General features: G+C 46.5%; 1 protein-coding gene across 2 annotated transcripts in view; it reads right to left on the bottom strand.

Annotated features, from left to right (window-relative positions):
- Positions 1-6,549: 6,549 nt before the first annotated feature.
- The window catches only part of dnajc27 (DnaJ (Hsp40) homolog, subfamily C, member 27), a 19,219-nt gene continuing 8,268 nt past the window's right edge, over positions 6,550-17,500 (bottom strand). For both annotated transcript variants that reach the window (XM_071382333.1, XM_071382331.1), the window contains exons 6-7: positions 13,114-13,274; positions 6,550-9,165 (exon numbers count right to left, since the gene is read on the bottom strand). In XM_071382333.1, the coding sequence (XP_071238434.1) occupies positions 9,033-9,165; positions 13,114-13,274 (294 nt within the window). In that variant the 3' untranslated portion in view covers positions 6,550-9,032. The remainder of the gene's footprint in view (positions 9,166-13,113; positions 13,275-17,500) is intronic.

Consider the following 17,500-nt stretch of genomic DNA (forward strand, 5'->3'; position numbering starts at 1 on the left):
TTATTCAGGCCCATGTTAACCCTGACCCTCCCATTCAGGCCCATGTTAACCCTGACCTTCTCATTCAGGCCCATATTAACCATGACCCCCCTCATTCAGGCCCATGTTAACCCTGACCCTCTCATTCAGGCCCATGTTAACCCTGACCCTCTCATTCAGGCCCATGTTAACCCTGACCCCCTCATTCAGGCCCATGTTAACCCTGACCCTCCCATTCAGGCCCATGTTAACCCTGACCTTCTCATTCAGGCCCATATTAACCATGACCCCCTCATTCAGGCCCATGTTAACCCTGACCCTCTCATTCAGGCCCATATTAACCCTGACCCTCCCATTCAGGCCCATGTTAACCCCGACCCTCTCATTCAGGCCCATATTAACCCTGACCCTCTCATTCAGGCCCATGTTAACCCTGACCCTCTCATTCAGGCCCATGTTAACCCTGACCCTCCCATTCAGGCCCATATTAACCCTGACCCTACCCACCCATTCAGGCCCATATTAACCCTGACCATCTCATTCAGGCCCATATTAACCCTGACCATCTCATTCAGGCCCATGTTAACTCTGACCCTCCCATTCATTCCCATATTAACCCTGACCCTCTCATTCAGGCCCATATTAACCCTGACCCTCCCATTCAGGCCCATATTAACCCTGACCCTCCCATTCAGGCCCATATTAACCCTGACCCTCCCATTCAGGCCCATGTTAACCCTGACCTTCTCATTCAGGCCCATATTAACCATGACCCCCTCATTCAGGCCCATGTTAACCCTGACCCTCTCATTCAGGCCCATATTAACCCTGACCCTCCCATTCAGGCCCATGTTAACCCCGACCCTCTCATTCAGGCCCATATTAACCCTGACCCTCTCATTCAGGCCCATGTTAACCCTGACCCTCTCATTCAGGCCCATGTTAACCCTGACCCTCCCATTCAGGCCCATATTAACCCTGACCCTACCCACCCATTCAGGCCCATATTAACCCTGACCATCTCATTCAGGCCCATATTAACCCTGACCATCTCATTCAGGCCCATGTTAACTCTGACCCTCCCATTCATTCCCATATTAACCCTGACCCTCTCATTCAGGCCCATATTAACCCTGACCCTCCCATTCAGGCCCATATTAACCTTGACCCTCCCATTCAGGCCCATATTAACCCTGACCCTCCCATTCAGGCCCATATTAACCCTGACCCTCCCATTCAGGCCCATATTAACCCTGACCCTCTCATTCAGGCCCATATTAACCCTGACCCTCCCATTCAGGCCCATATTAACCCTGACCCTCTCATTCAGGCCCATATTAACCCTGACCCTCCCATTCAGGCCCATATTAACCCTGACCCTCTCATTCAGGCCCATATTAACCCTGACCCTCCCATTCAGGCCCATATTAACCCTGACCCTCCCATTCAGGCCCATATTAACCCTGACCCTCCCATTCAGGCCCATATTAACCCTGACCCTCTCATTCAGGCCCATATTAACCCTGACCCTCCCATTCAGGCCCATATTAACCCTGACCCTCCCATTCAGGCCCATATTAACCCTGACCCTCCCATTCAGGCCCATGTTAACCCTGACCCGCCCATTCAGGCCCATGTTAACCCTGACCATCTCATTCAGGCCCATGTTAACCCTGACCCGCCCATTCAGGCCCATAGCCTCTTCAGAATATAGATCACCCCCCAGCAGCCTACACACTGATCAATGACACACAAAAAAACTAAGTCGACACTTTACTCCACAGATGATGATGAGGGGACATGCCTCGATGTGTTTTACATGGTAGAGAGTGTGTGGCTACTCTCCTACAGACTACCGATACACAGATACAGCACCGCAGACAGTTCTCTACCGATCATACTTAAAAAAGTATAAATCTGTGAGGTTAAATGTTATGTGTGTATCATGTGGAAAAAGCGGGTGTAACTTACCATAGTGGATGAGTTGGGGTGGTGACGAGGCGTGTACATCCAGCCACTGAGCGTGTCGTCTCCTCACGAGATCTAGAATGCAGCGTGGTAGTTCTATGGAACGACATGACTCTCCCATCAAACACACAGTTCATCTGTTCCTGCTCAAAACACCATGGCTCTCCCATCAGACACCAGTTATACCTGTTCCTGCTCAGACCACCATGGCTCTCCCATCAGACACCAGTTAACCTGTTCCTGCTCAAAACACCATGGCTCTCCCATCAGACACCAGTTAACCTGTTCCTGCTCAAAACACCATGGCTCTCCCATCAGACACCAGTTAACCTGTTCCTGCTCAAAACACCATGGCTCTCCCATCAGACACCAGTTAAACCTGTTCCTGCTCAAAACACCATGGCTCTCCCATCAGACACCAGTTAACCTGTTCCTGCTCAGAACACCATGGCTCTCCCATCAGACACCAGTTAACCTGTTCCTGCTCAGAACACCATGGCTCTCCCATCAGACACCAGTTAAACCTGTTCCTGCTCAGAACACCATGGCTCTCCCATCAGACACCAGTTAACCTGTTCCTGCTCAGAACACCATGGCTCTCCCATCAGACACCAGTTAAACCTGTTCCTGCTCAAAACACCATGGCTCTCCCATCAGACACCAGTTAACCTGTTCCTGCTCAGAACACCATGGCACTTTGCCTCCATGTTATTGTTAAATACACCACTTCAGAAGTCTTCCAGTCTTCTTCTGCAGTCCTCTTTCTCCTCTTCTTCTCTTCCTGTTTCTCTGCTAACCCACTTAGCGACCAGTTAACCGTCTCCTTCTCACAATCTTCTATCCTGTCAGATATATTTTACATCCAGAACATAATAACCTCCTTAAAAGATTCAGCTTGGAGGCAAAACGCCAAACAGAGCCGGTCCGGTCCGGTCCAGTCCAGTCCAGTCCAGTGGATAGATAAGTAACTGTAATGTATTAAAGTACAGTTAGGTAAAGGCTGTCACTGGCATCCCGTCACAGAGTGGAAAGGGTTTAGTGATGCTGCTCTTAACCCTGAGCCAAGGTAATGAGCTAAACAGATGGGTCCAAAGCTCCCTGGCCTTTGGTGACCTGCTCTGGGCGTGGATGGGCCTGGCTGGGCCTGGCTGGGCGTGTACTGCACCACGATTTCGGCTCCACTAATCCACAGAGAGACAATATAGGACATAGGAACAAAGGAGAAAGGAGAGATGGAGAGGAGAAGCCTCATTTTTAACAGTTAGCTTGACTATACACACAGTGAAGGAGCCAGCAGTAGACAGGGAGACAGAACCTCATGTGTCCTCTCTTCTCACCGTCTCCTCCTCAAAATGTATTGGATGACACGGTCCCTCGTCTCTGTATTGGATGACACGGTCCCTCGTCTCAGACTTTTTAAGGAGTCAAGAAAATACAATTGAGATTTTCTCCACAGTTTCAACAGATAGTGGAAAGGTTAGTTAGAGAACTGTGTCAACTGTGTCACTGCTGTGTCTCCCACTGAGATCCGTGGCCGAGGGCAGTGGCAGGGTGCGCTTAGGTCAGTGGGCAGGGTGTAACGAGGTCAGTGGCAGGGTGTAACGAGGTCAGTGGGCAGGGTGTAACGAGGTCAGTGGGCAGGGTGTAACGAGGTCAGTGGCAGGGTGTAACGAGGTCAGTGGGCAGGGTGTAACGAGGTCAGTGGGCAGGGTGTAACGAGGTCAGTGGGCAGGGTGTAACGAGGTCAGTGGGCAGGGTGTAACGAGGTCAGTGGGCAGGGTGCGCTGAGGTCAGTGGGCAGGGTGTAACGAGGTCAGTGGGCAGGGTGCGCTGAGGTCAGTGGCAGGGTGCGCTTAGGTCAGTGGGCAGGGTGTAACGAGGTCAGTGGGCAGGGTGTAACGAGGTCAGTGGCAGGGTGCGCTTTTAGGTCAGTGGGCAGGGTGTAACGAGGTCAGTGGGCAGGGTGTAACGAGGTCAGTGGGCAGGGTGTAACGAGGTCAGTGGGCAGGGTGTAACGAGGTCAGTGGGCAGGGTGCGCTGAGGTCAGTGGGCAGGGTGTAACGAGGTCAGTGGGCAGGGTGTAACGAGGTCAGTGGGCAGGGTGTAACGAGGTCAGTGGGCAGGGTGTAACGAGGTCAGTGGGCAGGGTGTAACGAGGTCAGTGGCAGGGTGTAACGAGGTCAGTGGCAGGGTGTAACGAGGTCAGTGGGCAGGGTGTAACGAGGTCAGTGGGCAGGGTGTAACGAGGTCAGTGGACAGGGTGTAACCGAGGTCAGTGGGCAGGGTGTAACGAGGTCAGTGGGCAGGGTGTAACGAGGTCAGTGGCAGGGTGTAACGAGGTCAGTGGGCAGGGTGTGACGAGGTCAGTGGGCAGGGTGTCCACGAGGTCAGTGGGCAGGGTGTAGCGAGGTCAGTGGGCAGGGTGTAGCGAGGTCGGTAAGGCAGGGTGTAACGAGGTCAGTGGGCAGGGTGTAACGAGGTCAGTGGCAGGGTGTAACGAGGTCAGTGGGCAGGGTGTGGCGAGGTCAGATGGGCAGGGTGTAACAGAGGTCAGTGGCAGGGTGTAACGAGGTCAGTGGCAGGGTGTAACGAGGTCAGTGGGCAGGGTGTAACGAGGTCAGTGGGCAGGGTGTTAACGAGGTCAGTGGGCAGGGTGTAACGAGGTCAGTGGGCAGGGTGTAACGAGGTCAGTGGGCAGGGTGTAACGAGGTCAGTGGGCAGGGTGTAACGAGGTCAGTGGGCAGGGTGTCACGAGGTCAGTGGGCAGGGTGTCACGAGGTGAGTGGGCAGGGTGTAACGAGGTCAGTGGGCAGGGTGCGCTGAGGTCAGTGGGCAGGGTGCGCTGAGGTCAGTGGGCAGGGTGTAACGAGGTCAGTGGGCAGGGTGTAACGAGGTCAGTGGGCAGGGTGTAACGAGGTCAGTGGCAGGGTGTAACGAGGTCAGTGGCAGGGTGTAACGAGGTCAGTGGGCAGGGTGTAACGAGGTCAGTGGGCAGGGTGTAACGAGGTCAGTGGACAGGGTGTAACGAGGTCAGTGGGCAGGGTGTAACGAGGTCAGTGGGCAGGGTGTAACGAGGTCAGTGGCAGGGTGTAACGAGGTCAGTGGGCAGGGTGTGACGAGGTCAGTGGGCAGGGTGTAACGAGGTCAGTGGGCAGGGTGTAACGAGGTCAGTGGGCAGGGTGTAACGAGGTCAGTGGCAGGGTGTAACGAGGTCAGTGGGCAGGGTGTAACGAGGTCAGTGGCAGGGTGTAACGAGGTCAGTGGGCAGGGTGTGACGAGGTCAGTGGGCAGGGTGTAACGAGGTCAGTGGCAGGGTGTAACGAGGTCAGTGGCAGGGTGTAACGAGGTCAGTGGGCAGGGTGTAACGAGGTCAGTGGGCAGGGTGTAACGAGGTCAGTGGGCAGGGTGTAACGAGGTCAGTGGGCAGGGTGTAACGAGGTCAGTGGGCAGGGTGTAACGAGGTCAGTGGGCAGGGTGTAACGAGGTCAGTGGGCAGGGTGTAACGAGGTCAGTGGGCAGGGTGTAACGAGGTCAGTGGGCAGGGTGTAACGAGGTCAGTGGGCAGGGTGTAACGAGGTCAGTGGGCAGGGTGCGCTGAGGTCAGTGGGCAGGGTGCGCTGAGGTCAGTGGGCAGGGTGCGTCAGTTGTTCAGTCATGGACTGAGTCCAAGTGAAGTCACCAGTGTGTGTGTGTGTGTGTGTGTGTGTATAATCACATGGCAGTGTGCCTGACGTGCTTTAATCAGCCTGGTCAGCCTTTTATCCAGATTATACCCAGCATGCCGTGAGGTCAGGGACCATCCAATCGCATCCTGCCACCAAGAAGCCAGCCTAGGAAGGCCAAAAAGATCCTCAAGGACCTCAGCCACCTGAGCCATGGCCTGTTCACCCCGCTATCATCCAGAAGGCGAGGTCAGTACAGGTGCATCAAAGCTGGAACCGAGAGACTGAAAAACAACTTCTATCTCAAGGCCATCAGACTGTTAAATAGCCATCAATAGCCTCCACCCAGAATCCTGCCCTGAACTTTAGTCACGGTCACTAGCCAGGCTACCACCTGGTTACCCTATCCTGCACCTTAGATACTGCAACAGGACAACGACCCTAAGCACACAGCCAAGACATCGCAGGTGTGGCTTCAGGACAAGTCTCTGAATGTCCTTGAGTGGCCCAGCCAGAGTCTGGACTTGAACATCTCTGGAGAGACCTGAAAATAGCTGTGTAGCGACGCTCCCCATCCAACCTGACAAAGCTTGAGAGGATCTGCAGAGAAGAATGGGAGAAACTCTCCAAATACAGGTGTGAAAAGCTTACAGTGTCATACCCAAGAAGACTCAAGGCTGGGGCTCCCGAGTGGTGCAGTGGTCTAAGACACTGCATCTCAGTGCAAGAGGTGACACTAGAGTCCCTGGTTCGAATCCAGCCTGAATCACATCCGGCCGTGATTGAGTCCCATAGGGCGGCGCACAATTGGCCCAGCGTCGTCCTGGTTTGGCCGGGGTAGGCCGTCATTGTAAATAAGAATTTGTTCTTAACTGACTTGCCTAGTTAAATAAAGGTTAAATATTTTTTTTTAAATAGAAAATAGTCATGGAATCACTAGTCACTTTAGTAATGGAACACTGGTCACTTTAATAATGTTTACATACTGCACTGCATTATGGGAAAAATTTTGAAAAATACTGTTATTAACTGTAATACGGAAGCCTCCTGTAAAAATGACTCTAACATACTATTTCTTTACAGTAATAGGATTCACATTAGCCATTACAAAAGCAGCAACTACACTTCCCGGGGTACAAAACATGAAATAATACAGTCTCTCACAGAGCTAATCAAGGTAAACACACCATATCGAAGCTAATAGCGCTATATACCACACGGTATCGAAGCTAGTGATCACTCACTCTGTTGTCATTGATCACTCACTGTGCTTCTGCTCTGCCTGGTTCAAAACATGCTTCACAGTAACGATTCAGTACAATAAATATCCTCTTATCAAATAGATAAAATCATCACCATAAATATTCACATTTATAAACATACTATACATGACGAAAGAAACAAATCATAGTTCAATATATATTACACAGGAAGTACCACCACATATCTTTATAGTCATACAGTATGTTCACTCTTCTGGTGTTGATATAAAAAATATAAATAGTATGGATTTCATATACACATCTGTCTGCGTGTTTAAATACCATGCTCACTACTCAGGCTAAAATCATCTATCTTCTCATGTCTTAGTTGTACCTTAAAAAGGCCCAGTGCAGTCAAAAACGTGATTTTTTGCTGTGTTTTATATATATTTCCACACTATGGAGGTTGGAATAATACTGTGAAAATGTGAAAATGCCCTTTAAGTGTAAGAGCTGTTTGAAAAGGCCGCCTGAAATGAATTAGATAATAGACCAATAAGAAAGAGAGTTCCAAACTTCTCTGCCAATAAGAGATAGTTTTCCATTTTCCCCTCCCCACTCAGACCACTCCCACAGTGAAATTGAGAAATTGCCTCTTTGCTAAAAAGCTATTTTTGTTTCTTTTTGACCATTTGAATTAGAAAGAAATCACAGTCAGGAACTTAATTGTTACCCAAGAAATGATTTGATATGGAGATAAACATGTCTGCATTGGACCTTTAACATGTCAGTCACTTGGACCAATAGGAGCCGTAAACAAACACGCCAGTCTAGTTCGTTTATAAAATACCCAGTGGGCCGTATCAGAAAACACTAAGTTAACCTGCTCACTTTTACAACCTGCTCACTTAATCTTATTATTCCTTCATTTTTATTTAAAAAAAACTTGGGATTATGGGTTGTTGTGGTCGTTGAGTTAATTATACCATTTTCAAAATCTATCTTGTTAAACATTTGAAGTTATTGAAGGAAACGTTGGCCCGGTGAGCAGGGTAACTAATCGATCGTGCTTTGCAACATCCTCCCCTGTTCCAGGTTCTCACAGACATAGAAATAAAATCTATAGAACGGGCCTCCCCATTCAAGTCAATAGGGTCAGAGGCTCCAAAACCCTTTCTATAGATTGTATTCTATGATTACAACCTCTAATCATCATCATGTAAACACCACTGTTAGGGTTTGGCACTGCCGATGTCATAGCTCTACCCACCAATCAGGAGCTCTGTCAGCTATGAAGTCATCAGCAGACATTTCAGTAAACGTTTAAGTGAAGGTGGTATGATGGCATTGATTGGAACAATATGTCAATATAGGAATGTGAACTATATACCGGTGGGGGGGGGGGGGGGGATATATACCAGGGGGGTATTATATTTTATTTATAATGTCCACCCGGCACAGCCAGAAGAGGACTGGCCACCCCTCATAGCCTGGTTCCTCTCTAGGTTTCTTCCTAGGTTTTGGCCTTTCTAGGGAGTTTTTCCTTGCCACCGTGCTTCTACACCTGCATTGCTTGCTGTTTGGGGTTTGAGGCTGAGGTTTGAGGCTTCCTTTAACTCAACAAGCTGCTAGAACGCTCTGGACCAGAGCTAACACCATCTGGTTAGAAGTAATTGATGCAGTCACATATCGGGGTAATTATGTTTTGACAATATTGCAATATAATTCTTGTTACCAACATTTATCCTTGTTCTCCATCTCCTTTTTAAATAGGGGAACAAATTCATTTTCAGCACTTTTTTCCCCCTAAGACTGATCAAAATGTGTTTTCATATCGTATCGGCACCTAAAGTATTGTGACAATATCGTATCGTGAGGTCCCTGGCAATTCCCAGCCTTACTGGTTAGGACCAAGTTAATGACTTACCAGGTCTTCCATTGACTTCTCTCTGCAGTGTTTGAAAAACGACAGTTTAAAGCATTGACTCCTTACAGAGAGACAGAGTAGCTGTGGCACATCATCAGTAGTGACTTTATAAAACTCTGTTGTAGCAAAATGTCATGGCACCTGGTGGGAGGGGTGGAGAGCAGGGAGGGGGGAGAAGGGGTTAAGGAGAGGGTAGAAAAGGCTAATGACGTTCTGGGGCGAGGGGTCAGGGGTCATGGGTGGAGTGTAGAGCATTGACCGGAGTCCCTAGCTGGCGTTGGTTGGCGGAGCGTCCTACTTGATGTTCTTGAGCAAGGAGGTACGAGCGTTCACCACGGCCTTGAAAGCATCCTCGCTGCCCGGGGCAACGCACTTATCCGGATGGAGCAGCACAGCCAGCTTCCTGTACGCCTTGTTAACCTCCTCCCTGGAAACACAACCAAAGTTAGACCAAGAGGAAGGCGCTGTTGAAGCCGCCGTGTGTGTGTGTGTGTGTGTGTGTGTGTGTGTGTGTGTGTGTGTGTGTGTGTGTGTGTGTGTGTGTGTGTGTGTGTGTGTGTGTGTGTGTGTGTGTGTGTGTGTGTGTGTGTGTGTAAGAAGTTGATTGTCAGGTGGACGGAGTAATGAGATTCTCCGCTGTCTTCTAATCCCCTCGCTAAATCCAAGCCCCCAATCCCCTCCACACACACACCTAGCACATCATATCAGGTAAGATAGAAATTACTGAGAGAAGTCTGTTTTTTTGAGAGAGTGAGAGAGAGAGTAGGGCGAGAAAGAGAGAGGGAGAGAGAAAGAGAGACAGAGAGAGAGAGAAAGAGAGAGGGAGAGAGAAAGAGAGAGAGCGAGAGAGAGAGAGAGAAAGAGAGAGGTAGAGAGAGAAAGAGAGAGGGAGAGAGAGAGAGAGAGGAAGAGAGAGAGGGAGAGAGAGAGAGAGGAGAGAGAGAGAGAGAGAAAAAGAGAGGGAGACAGAGGTAAAGAGGTAAAGAGAGGGAGAGAGAGAGAAAAAGAGAGGTAAAGAGAGAAAGAGAGAGTTCATCCCATATAAATATAATCTCATTCTAGTTCTGCTGTTACTCTCTCTCTGGTCTGGTCCAGATAGTCCCATATAGAGGCACTACTCTCTGGTCTGGTCCAGATAGTCCCATATAGAGGCACTACAGATGATCATACTATCAACAATCTGTTGATAAGCAACCGCTTACGGTTAGGTTTAGAATAAGGGTTAGGGTTAGAATAAGGGTTAGGGCTAGTGTTAAAATAAGGGTTAGAATAAGGGTTAGGGTTAGAATAAGGGTTAGGGTTAGAATAAGGGTGAGGGTTAGAATAAGGGTTAGGGTTAGAATAAGGGTTAGGGTTAGAATAAGGGTTAGGGTTAGAATAAGGGTTAATGTTAGAATAAGGGTTAGGGTTAAAATAGGGTTAGAATAAGGGTTAGGGCTAGTGTTAAAATAAGGTTAGAATAAGGGTTAGGGCTAGTGTTAAAATAAGGGTTAGAATAAGGGTTAGAATAAGGGTTAGGGCTAGTGTTAAAATAGGGTTAGACTAAGGGTTATGGTTAGAATAAGGGTTAGGGCTAGGGTTAGAATTAGGGTTAGGGTAAGGCTTAAGTTTAGGGTTAGGGTAAGGGTTAAGTTTAGGGTTAGGGTAAGGGTTACGTTTAGGGGTATAACTAGGGTTAGTAGTTAAATGTTGTTGATAGTCAGTCCATCTATAGATGCTCTACAGACTATCCAAATGAAATGTTCTCTCTTCTTTTGCCAACATGAACCTGTCACGTCAATAAACACATTTCATTTAATTGAGTACAGATCAGATTGTGGAGGATGAATTGACAGAGTAGAGGATAGGATAGCGTGACTGAGTGGGCTGTTGGAGTGGGACTGCATGGTAACATGGCAACAGGGTCTAATTGCAGTAATAGACAGGAAGGGGTTAAGAAGAGATGATCTGTCCTCCTGATCTTATTAACCCCTGACAGAGGCCCTGTTGTCATAACAACCTCTAGCCCCTAGACACTTATCTAAGAGTGATTGGACAAGTCATTGTGTCATTCTGAGTGATTGGACAGGTTATTGTGTCATTCTGAGCGATTGGACAGGTCATTGTGTAATTCTGAGTGATTGGACAGGTTATTGTGTCATTCTGAGAGATTGGACAGGTTATTGTGTCATTCTGAGTGATTGGACAGGTTATTGTGTCATTCTGAGCGATTGGACAGGTCATTGTGTCATTCTGAGTGATTGGACAGGTTATTGTGTCATTCTGAGCGATTGGACAGGTCATTGTGTCATTCTGAGTGATTGGACAGGTTATTGTGTCATTCTGAGCGATTGGAAAGGTCATTGTGTCATTCTGAGTGATTGGACAGGTTATTGTGTCATTCTGAGAGATTGGACAGGTTATTGTGTCATTCTGAGTGATTGGACAGGTTATTGTTTCATTCTGAGAGATTGGACAGGTTATTGTGTCATTCTGAGTGATTGGACAGGTTATTGTGTCATTCTGAGCGATTGGACAGGTTATTGTGTCATTCTGAGAGATTGGACAGATCATTGCGGTAATACAACCCAGTTGATCAGAAGTTAATGTGGAGCTATTCCAAGTGTCTAGGGAACAGGGGTCAAACTCATTCCATGGAGGGCTGAGTGTCTGCATCAGTCCTCCCTTGACCGATCAATTAAGGTCATTGGTTAGTTAGCAATTCTCCTCACCTGGTTGTCTAGGTCTTAATTGGTTAGTTAGCAATTCTCCTCACCTGGTTGTCTAGAGCTTAATTGGTTAGTTAGCAATTCTCCTCACCTGGTTGTCTAGGTCTTAATTGGTTAGTTAGCAATTCTCCTCACCTGGTTGTCTAGGTCTTAATTGGTTAGTTAGCAATTCTCCTCACCTGGTTGTCTAGGTCTTAATTGGTTAGTTAGCAATTCTCCTCACCTGGTTGTCTAGGTCTTAATTGGTTAGTTAGCAATTCTCCTCACCTGGTTGTCTAGGTCTTAATTGGTTAGTTAGCAATTCTCCTCACCTGGTTGTCTAGGTCTTAATTGGTTAGTTAGCAATTCTCCTCACCTGGTTGTCTAGGTCTTAATTGGTTAGCAATTCTCCTCACCTGGTTGTCTATGTCTTAAATTGGTTAGTTAGCAATTCTCCTCACCTGGTTGTCTAGGTCTTAATTGGTTAGCAATTCTCCTTACCTGGTTGTCTATGTCTTAAATTGGTTAGTTAGCAATTCTCCTCACCTGGTTGTCTAGGTCTTAATTGGTTAGTTAGCAATTCTCCTCACCTGGTTGTCTAGGTCTTAATTGGTTAGCAATTCTCCTCACCTGGTTGTCTATGTCTTCAATTGGTTAGTTAGCAATTCTCCTCACCTGGTTGTCTAGGTCTTAATTGGTTAGTTAGGAATTCTCCTCACCTGGTTGTCTAGGTCTTAATTGGTTAGTTAGGAATTCTCCTCACCTGGTTGTCTAGGTCTCAATTGGTTAGTTAGGAATTCTACTCACCTGGTTGTCTAGGTCTCAATTGGTTAGTTAGGAATTCTCCTCACCTGGTTGTCTAGGTCTTAATTGGTTAGTTAGGAATTCTCCTCACCTGGTTGTCTTGGTCTCAATTGGTTAGTTAGGAATTCTACTCACCTGGTTGTCTAGGTCTCAATTGGTTAGTTAGGAATTCTCCTCACCTGGTTGTCTAGGTCTTAATTGGTTAGTTAGCAATTCTCCTCACCTGGTTGTCTTGGTCTCAATTGGTTAGTTAGGAATTCTCCTCACCTGGTTGTCTAGGTCTCAATTGGTTAGTTAGGAATTCTCCTCACCTGGTTGTCTAGGTCTCAATTGGTTAGTTAGGAATTCTACTCACCTGGTTGTCGAGGTCTTAATTGGTTAGTTAGGAATTCTACTCACCTGGTTGTCTAGGTCTTAATTGGTTAGTTAGGAATTCTCCTCACTTGGTTTTCTAGGTCTCAATTGGTTAGTTAGGAATTCTCCTCACCTGGTTGTCTAGGTCTCAATTGGTTAGTTAGGAATTCTACTCACCTGGTTGTCTAGGTCTTAATTGGTTAGTTAGGAATTCTCCTCACCTGGTTGTCTAGGTCTTAATTGGTTAGTTAGGAATTCTCCTCACCTGGTTGTCTAGGTCTTAATTGGTTAGTTAGGAATTCTCCTCACCTGGTTGTCTAGGTCTTAATTGGTTAGTTAGGAATTCTCCTCACCTGGTTGTCTAGGTCTTAATTGGCCACAAATGTAAAGGAAAAAAACAAAACCAGCAGAGACTCGGCCCTCCATGGAATGACTTCAGACACCCCTGGTCAGGGGTCAGGGGGTCAGGGGTCAGGGGTTTCTGGACTGGGCCTGATGCTCCATGTTTGACTCCTGACCCCTGCTCTTACCGTGTGGCTCCAGGTTTGACCCCCAGCATATCCCAGGAGTCCTTGCTGTTGCGTATGCGTCGGATGGTGTCGGCCTGCTCCTTGGTGAAGCCGACAGTGACCTCCGCAACCGGGCGCTTCCCGCCGTTCTCACACATGTCCGTTATAGAGGAGAAAAACGCCTGGAGAACACACACACACACACACACACACACACACACACACACACACACACACACACACACACACACACACACACACACACACACACACACACACACACACACACACACACACACACACACACACACACACACAAAGATCACTACAATATATCATCTAGCTACAGTATATATCTAAACTATCTACCTACAGTTGAAGTCGGAAGTTTACATACACTTAGGTTGGAGTCATTAAAACTCGTTTTTCAACCACTCCACAAATTTCTTCACAACAAACTATAGTTTTGGCAAGTCTGTTAGGACATCTACTTTGTGCATGACACAAGTAATTTTTCCAACAATTGTTTACAGACAGATTATTTCACTTATAATTCACTGTATCACAATTCCAGTGGGTCAGAAGTTTACATAAACTAAGTTGCCTTTAAACAGCTTGGAAAATTCCAGAAATTATTTTATGGCTTTAGAAGTTTCTGATAGGCTAATTGACATCATTTGAGTCAATTGGAGGTGTACCTGTGGATCTATTTCAAGGCCTACCTTCAAACTCAGTGCCTCTTTGCTTGACATCATGGGAAAATGAAGAGAAATCAGCCAAGATCTCAGAAAAAAAATTGTAGACCTCCACAAGTCTGGTTCATCCTTGGGAACAATTTCCAAACGCCTGAAGGTACCATGTTCATCTGTACAAACAATAGTACGCAAGTATAAACACCATCGGCCCACGCAGCCGTCATACCGCTCAGGAAGGAGATGCGTTCTGTCTCCTAGAGATGAACGTACTTTGGTACGAAAAGTGCAAATCAATCCCAGAACAACAGCAAAGGACCTTGTGAAGATGCTGGAGGAAACGGGTACAAAAGTATCTATATCTACAGTAAAACGAGTCCTATATCGACATAACCTGAAAGGCCGCTCAGCAAGGAAGAAGCCACTGCTCCAAAACCGCCATAAAAAAGCCAGACTACGGTTTGCAACTGCACATGGGGACAAAGATCTGACTTTTTGGAGAAATGTCCTCTTGTCTGATGAAACAACATCATGTTGTGGGGGTGCTTTGCTGCAGGAGGGACTGGTGCACTTCACAAAATAGATAGCATCATGAGGAAGAAAAAGTATGTGGATATATTGAAGCAACATCTCAAGACATCAGTAAGTTAAAGCTTGGTGGCAAATGGGTCTTCCAAATGGACAATACTTCCAAAGTTGTGGCAAAAAGGCTTAAGGGCAACAAAGTCAAGGTATTGGAGTGGCCATCACAAAGCCCAGACCTCAATCCTATAGACAATTTGTGGGCAGAACTGAAAAAGCGTGTGCGAGCAAGGAGGCCTACAAACCTGACTCAGTTACACCAGCTCTGTCAGGAGGAATGGGCCAAAATTCACCCAACTTATTGTGGGAAGCTTGTGGAAGGCTTCCTGAAACGTTTGACCCAAGTTAAACAATTTAAAGGCAATGCTACCAAATACTAATTGAGTGTATGTAAACTTCTGACCCACTGGGAATGTGATGAAAAAAATAAAAACTGAAATAAATCATTCTCTCTATTATTATTCTAACATTTCACATTCTTAAAATAAAGTGGTGATCCTAACTGACCTAAAACAGGGAATTTTTACTAGGATTAAATGTCAAGAATTGTGAATAACTGAGTTTAAATGTATTTGGCTAAGGTGTATGTAAACTTCTGACTTTAACTGCATCTGACATCTATCTATCATTATTGCTGTGTATCTTTCCCTATCAAGATAATTCGATACGCATCTAAATAAATGGACTCCGATACGATACGGGAACGATACGTTTCAGTTTGAAATGATTCGGTAGGATTAGAGAACAAATCAATTCGATGCACTAACATTTGTGGCATAAACATTTTCCATTCTAAATCAAAATCTGAAGTTGATGGAGCTTATGAGCTGGGCCCCTCTGAGCTGGGCCCCTCTGAATGTGTGAATGATGTCTACGTATGTACAATGTAGTCCCCCTGATCTGAGCCATTAAGGAGACCAGACATCTACCACCCCACTACCACTATCAGATTAGAGTCATAAAGGAGACATCTACCACCCCACTACCACTATCAGATTAGAACCATAAAGGAGACTAGACATCTACCAGCCCACTACCACTATCAGATTAGAGCCATAAAGGAGACATCTACCACCCCACTACCACTATCAGATTAGAACCATAAGGGAGACTAGACATCTACCACCCCACTACCACTATCAGATTAGAACCATAAGGGAGACTAGACATCTACCACCCCACTACCACTATCAGATTAGAGCCATAAAGGAGACATCTACCACCCCACTACCACTATCAGATTAGAGTCATAAAGGGAGACTAGACATCTACCACCCCACTACCACTATGAGATTAGAGCAATTAAGGAGACTAGACATCTACCACCCCACTACCACTATCAGATTAGAGCCATAAAGGAGACTAGACATCTACCACCCCACTACCACTATCAGATTAGAGCCATAAAGGAGACTAGACATCTACCACCCCACTACCACTATCAGATTAGAGCCATAAAGGAGACATCTACCACCCCACTACCACTATCAGATTAGAACCATAAGGGAGACTAGACATCTACCACCCCACTACCACTATCAGATTAGAGCCATAAAGGAGACATCTACCACCCCACTACCACTATCAGATTAGAACCATAAGGGAGACTAGACATCTACCACCCCACTACCACTATCAGATTAGAGCCATAAAGGAGACTAGACATCTACCACCCCACTACCACTATCAGATTAGAGCCCATAAGGGAGACTAGACATCTACCACCCCACTACCACTATCAGATTAGAGCCATAAAGGAGACTAGACATCTACCACCCCACTACCACTATCAGATTAGAGCCCATAAGGGAGACTAGACATCTACCACCCCACTACCACTATCAGATTAGAGCCATAAAGGAGACTAGACATCTACCACCCCACTACCACTATCAGATTAGAGCCATAAAGGAGACTAGACATCTACCACCCCACTACCACTATCAGATTAGAGCCATAAGGGAGACTAGACATCTACCACCCCACTACCACTATCAGATTAGAACCATAAGGGAGACTAGACATCTACCACCCCACTACCACTATCAGATTAGAGCCATAAAGGAGACTAGACATCTACCACCCCACTACCACTATCAGATTAGAGCCATAAGGGAGACTAGACATCTACCAGCCCACTACCACTATCAGATTAGAGCCATAAAGGAGACTAGACATCTACCAGCCCACTACCACTATCAGATTAGAGACATAAGGGAGACTAGACATCTAACACCCCACTACCACTATCAGATTAGAACAATTAAGGAGACTAGACATCTACCACCCCACTACCACTATCAGATTAGAGCCATAAAGGAGACATCTACCACCCCACTACCACTATCAGAGTAGAGCAATTAAGGAGACTAGACATCTACCACCCCACTACCACTATCAGATTAGAGCCATAAAGGAGACATCTACCACCCCACTACCACTATCAGATTAGAGCCATAAAGGAGACTAGACATCTACCACCCCACTACCACTATCAGATTAGAGCCATAAGGGAGACTAGACATCTACCACCCCACTACCACTATCAGATTAGAGCCATAAGGGAGACTAGACATCTACCACCCCACTACCACTATCAGATTAGAGCCATAAAGGAGACTAGACATCTACCACCCCACTACCACTATCAGATTAGAGACATAAGGGAGACTAGACATCTACCACCCCACTACCACTATCAGATTAGGAGGTAATGTAGCCTGTTTTTGCCCCCCCCCCCCCCCCACTTTGGTTCTGAAATCACCCACTAAATCATTTTTGCAGATGAAGTGTTTGAGCTAATAATGTATCGATATTTAGTGTTTACAAACGAGCGTTGACGTAGCCAATCAAAATATAGCAACAACGTTGGATTTCAAAATCAAATGGTTTGACATGCAGTGCGCCCCGTAAAAAGTGTTTGCTGTCCCTCGTTATGAAATGATTAATTTGACCGTGTATATCTAAATAAAATGACCATGTATAATGATTGTTTAAAGCAGAACTACCAAAACTATTGCTTATGGTGAATCTGAACGATCAAAATAAAATATATTGGAAAGCCCTTTCAGTAGCCAGTTTGTATTTTAAAAGAAACACACATTTTTAACAGGGCATAAATAACAATAACCTAG

The sequence above is a fragment of the Salvelinus alpinus genome, chromosome 34 (genome assembly GCF_045679555.1).
Source record: "Salvelinus alpinus chromosome 34, SLU_Salpinus.1, whole genome shotgun sequence".
Classification (NCBI taxonomy): Eukaryota; Metazoa; Chordata; class Actinopteri; order Salmoniformes; family Salmonidae; genus Salvelinus; species Salvelinus alpinus.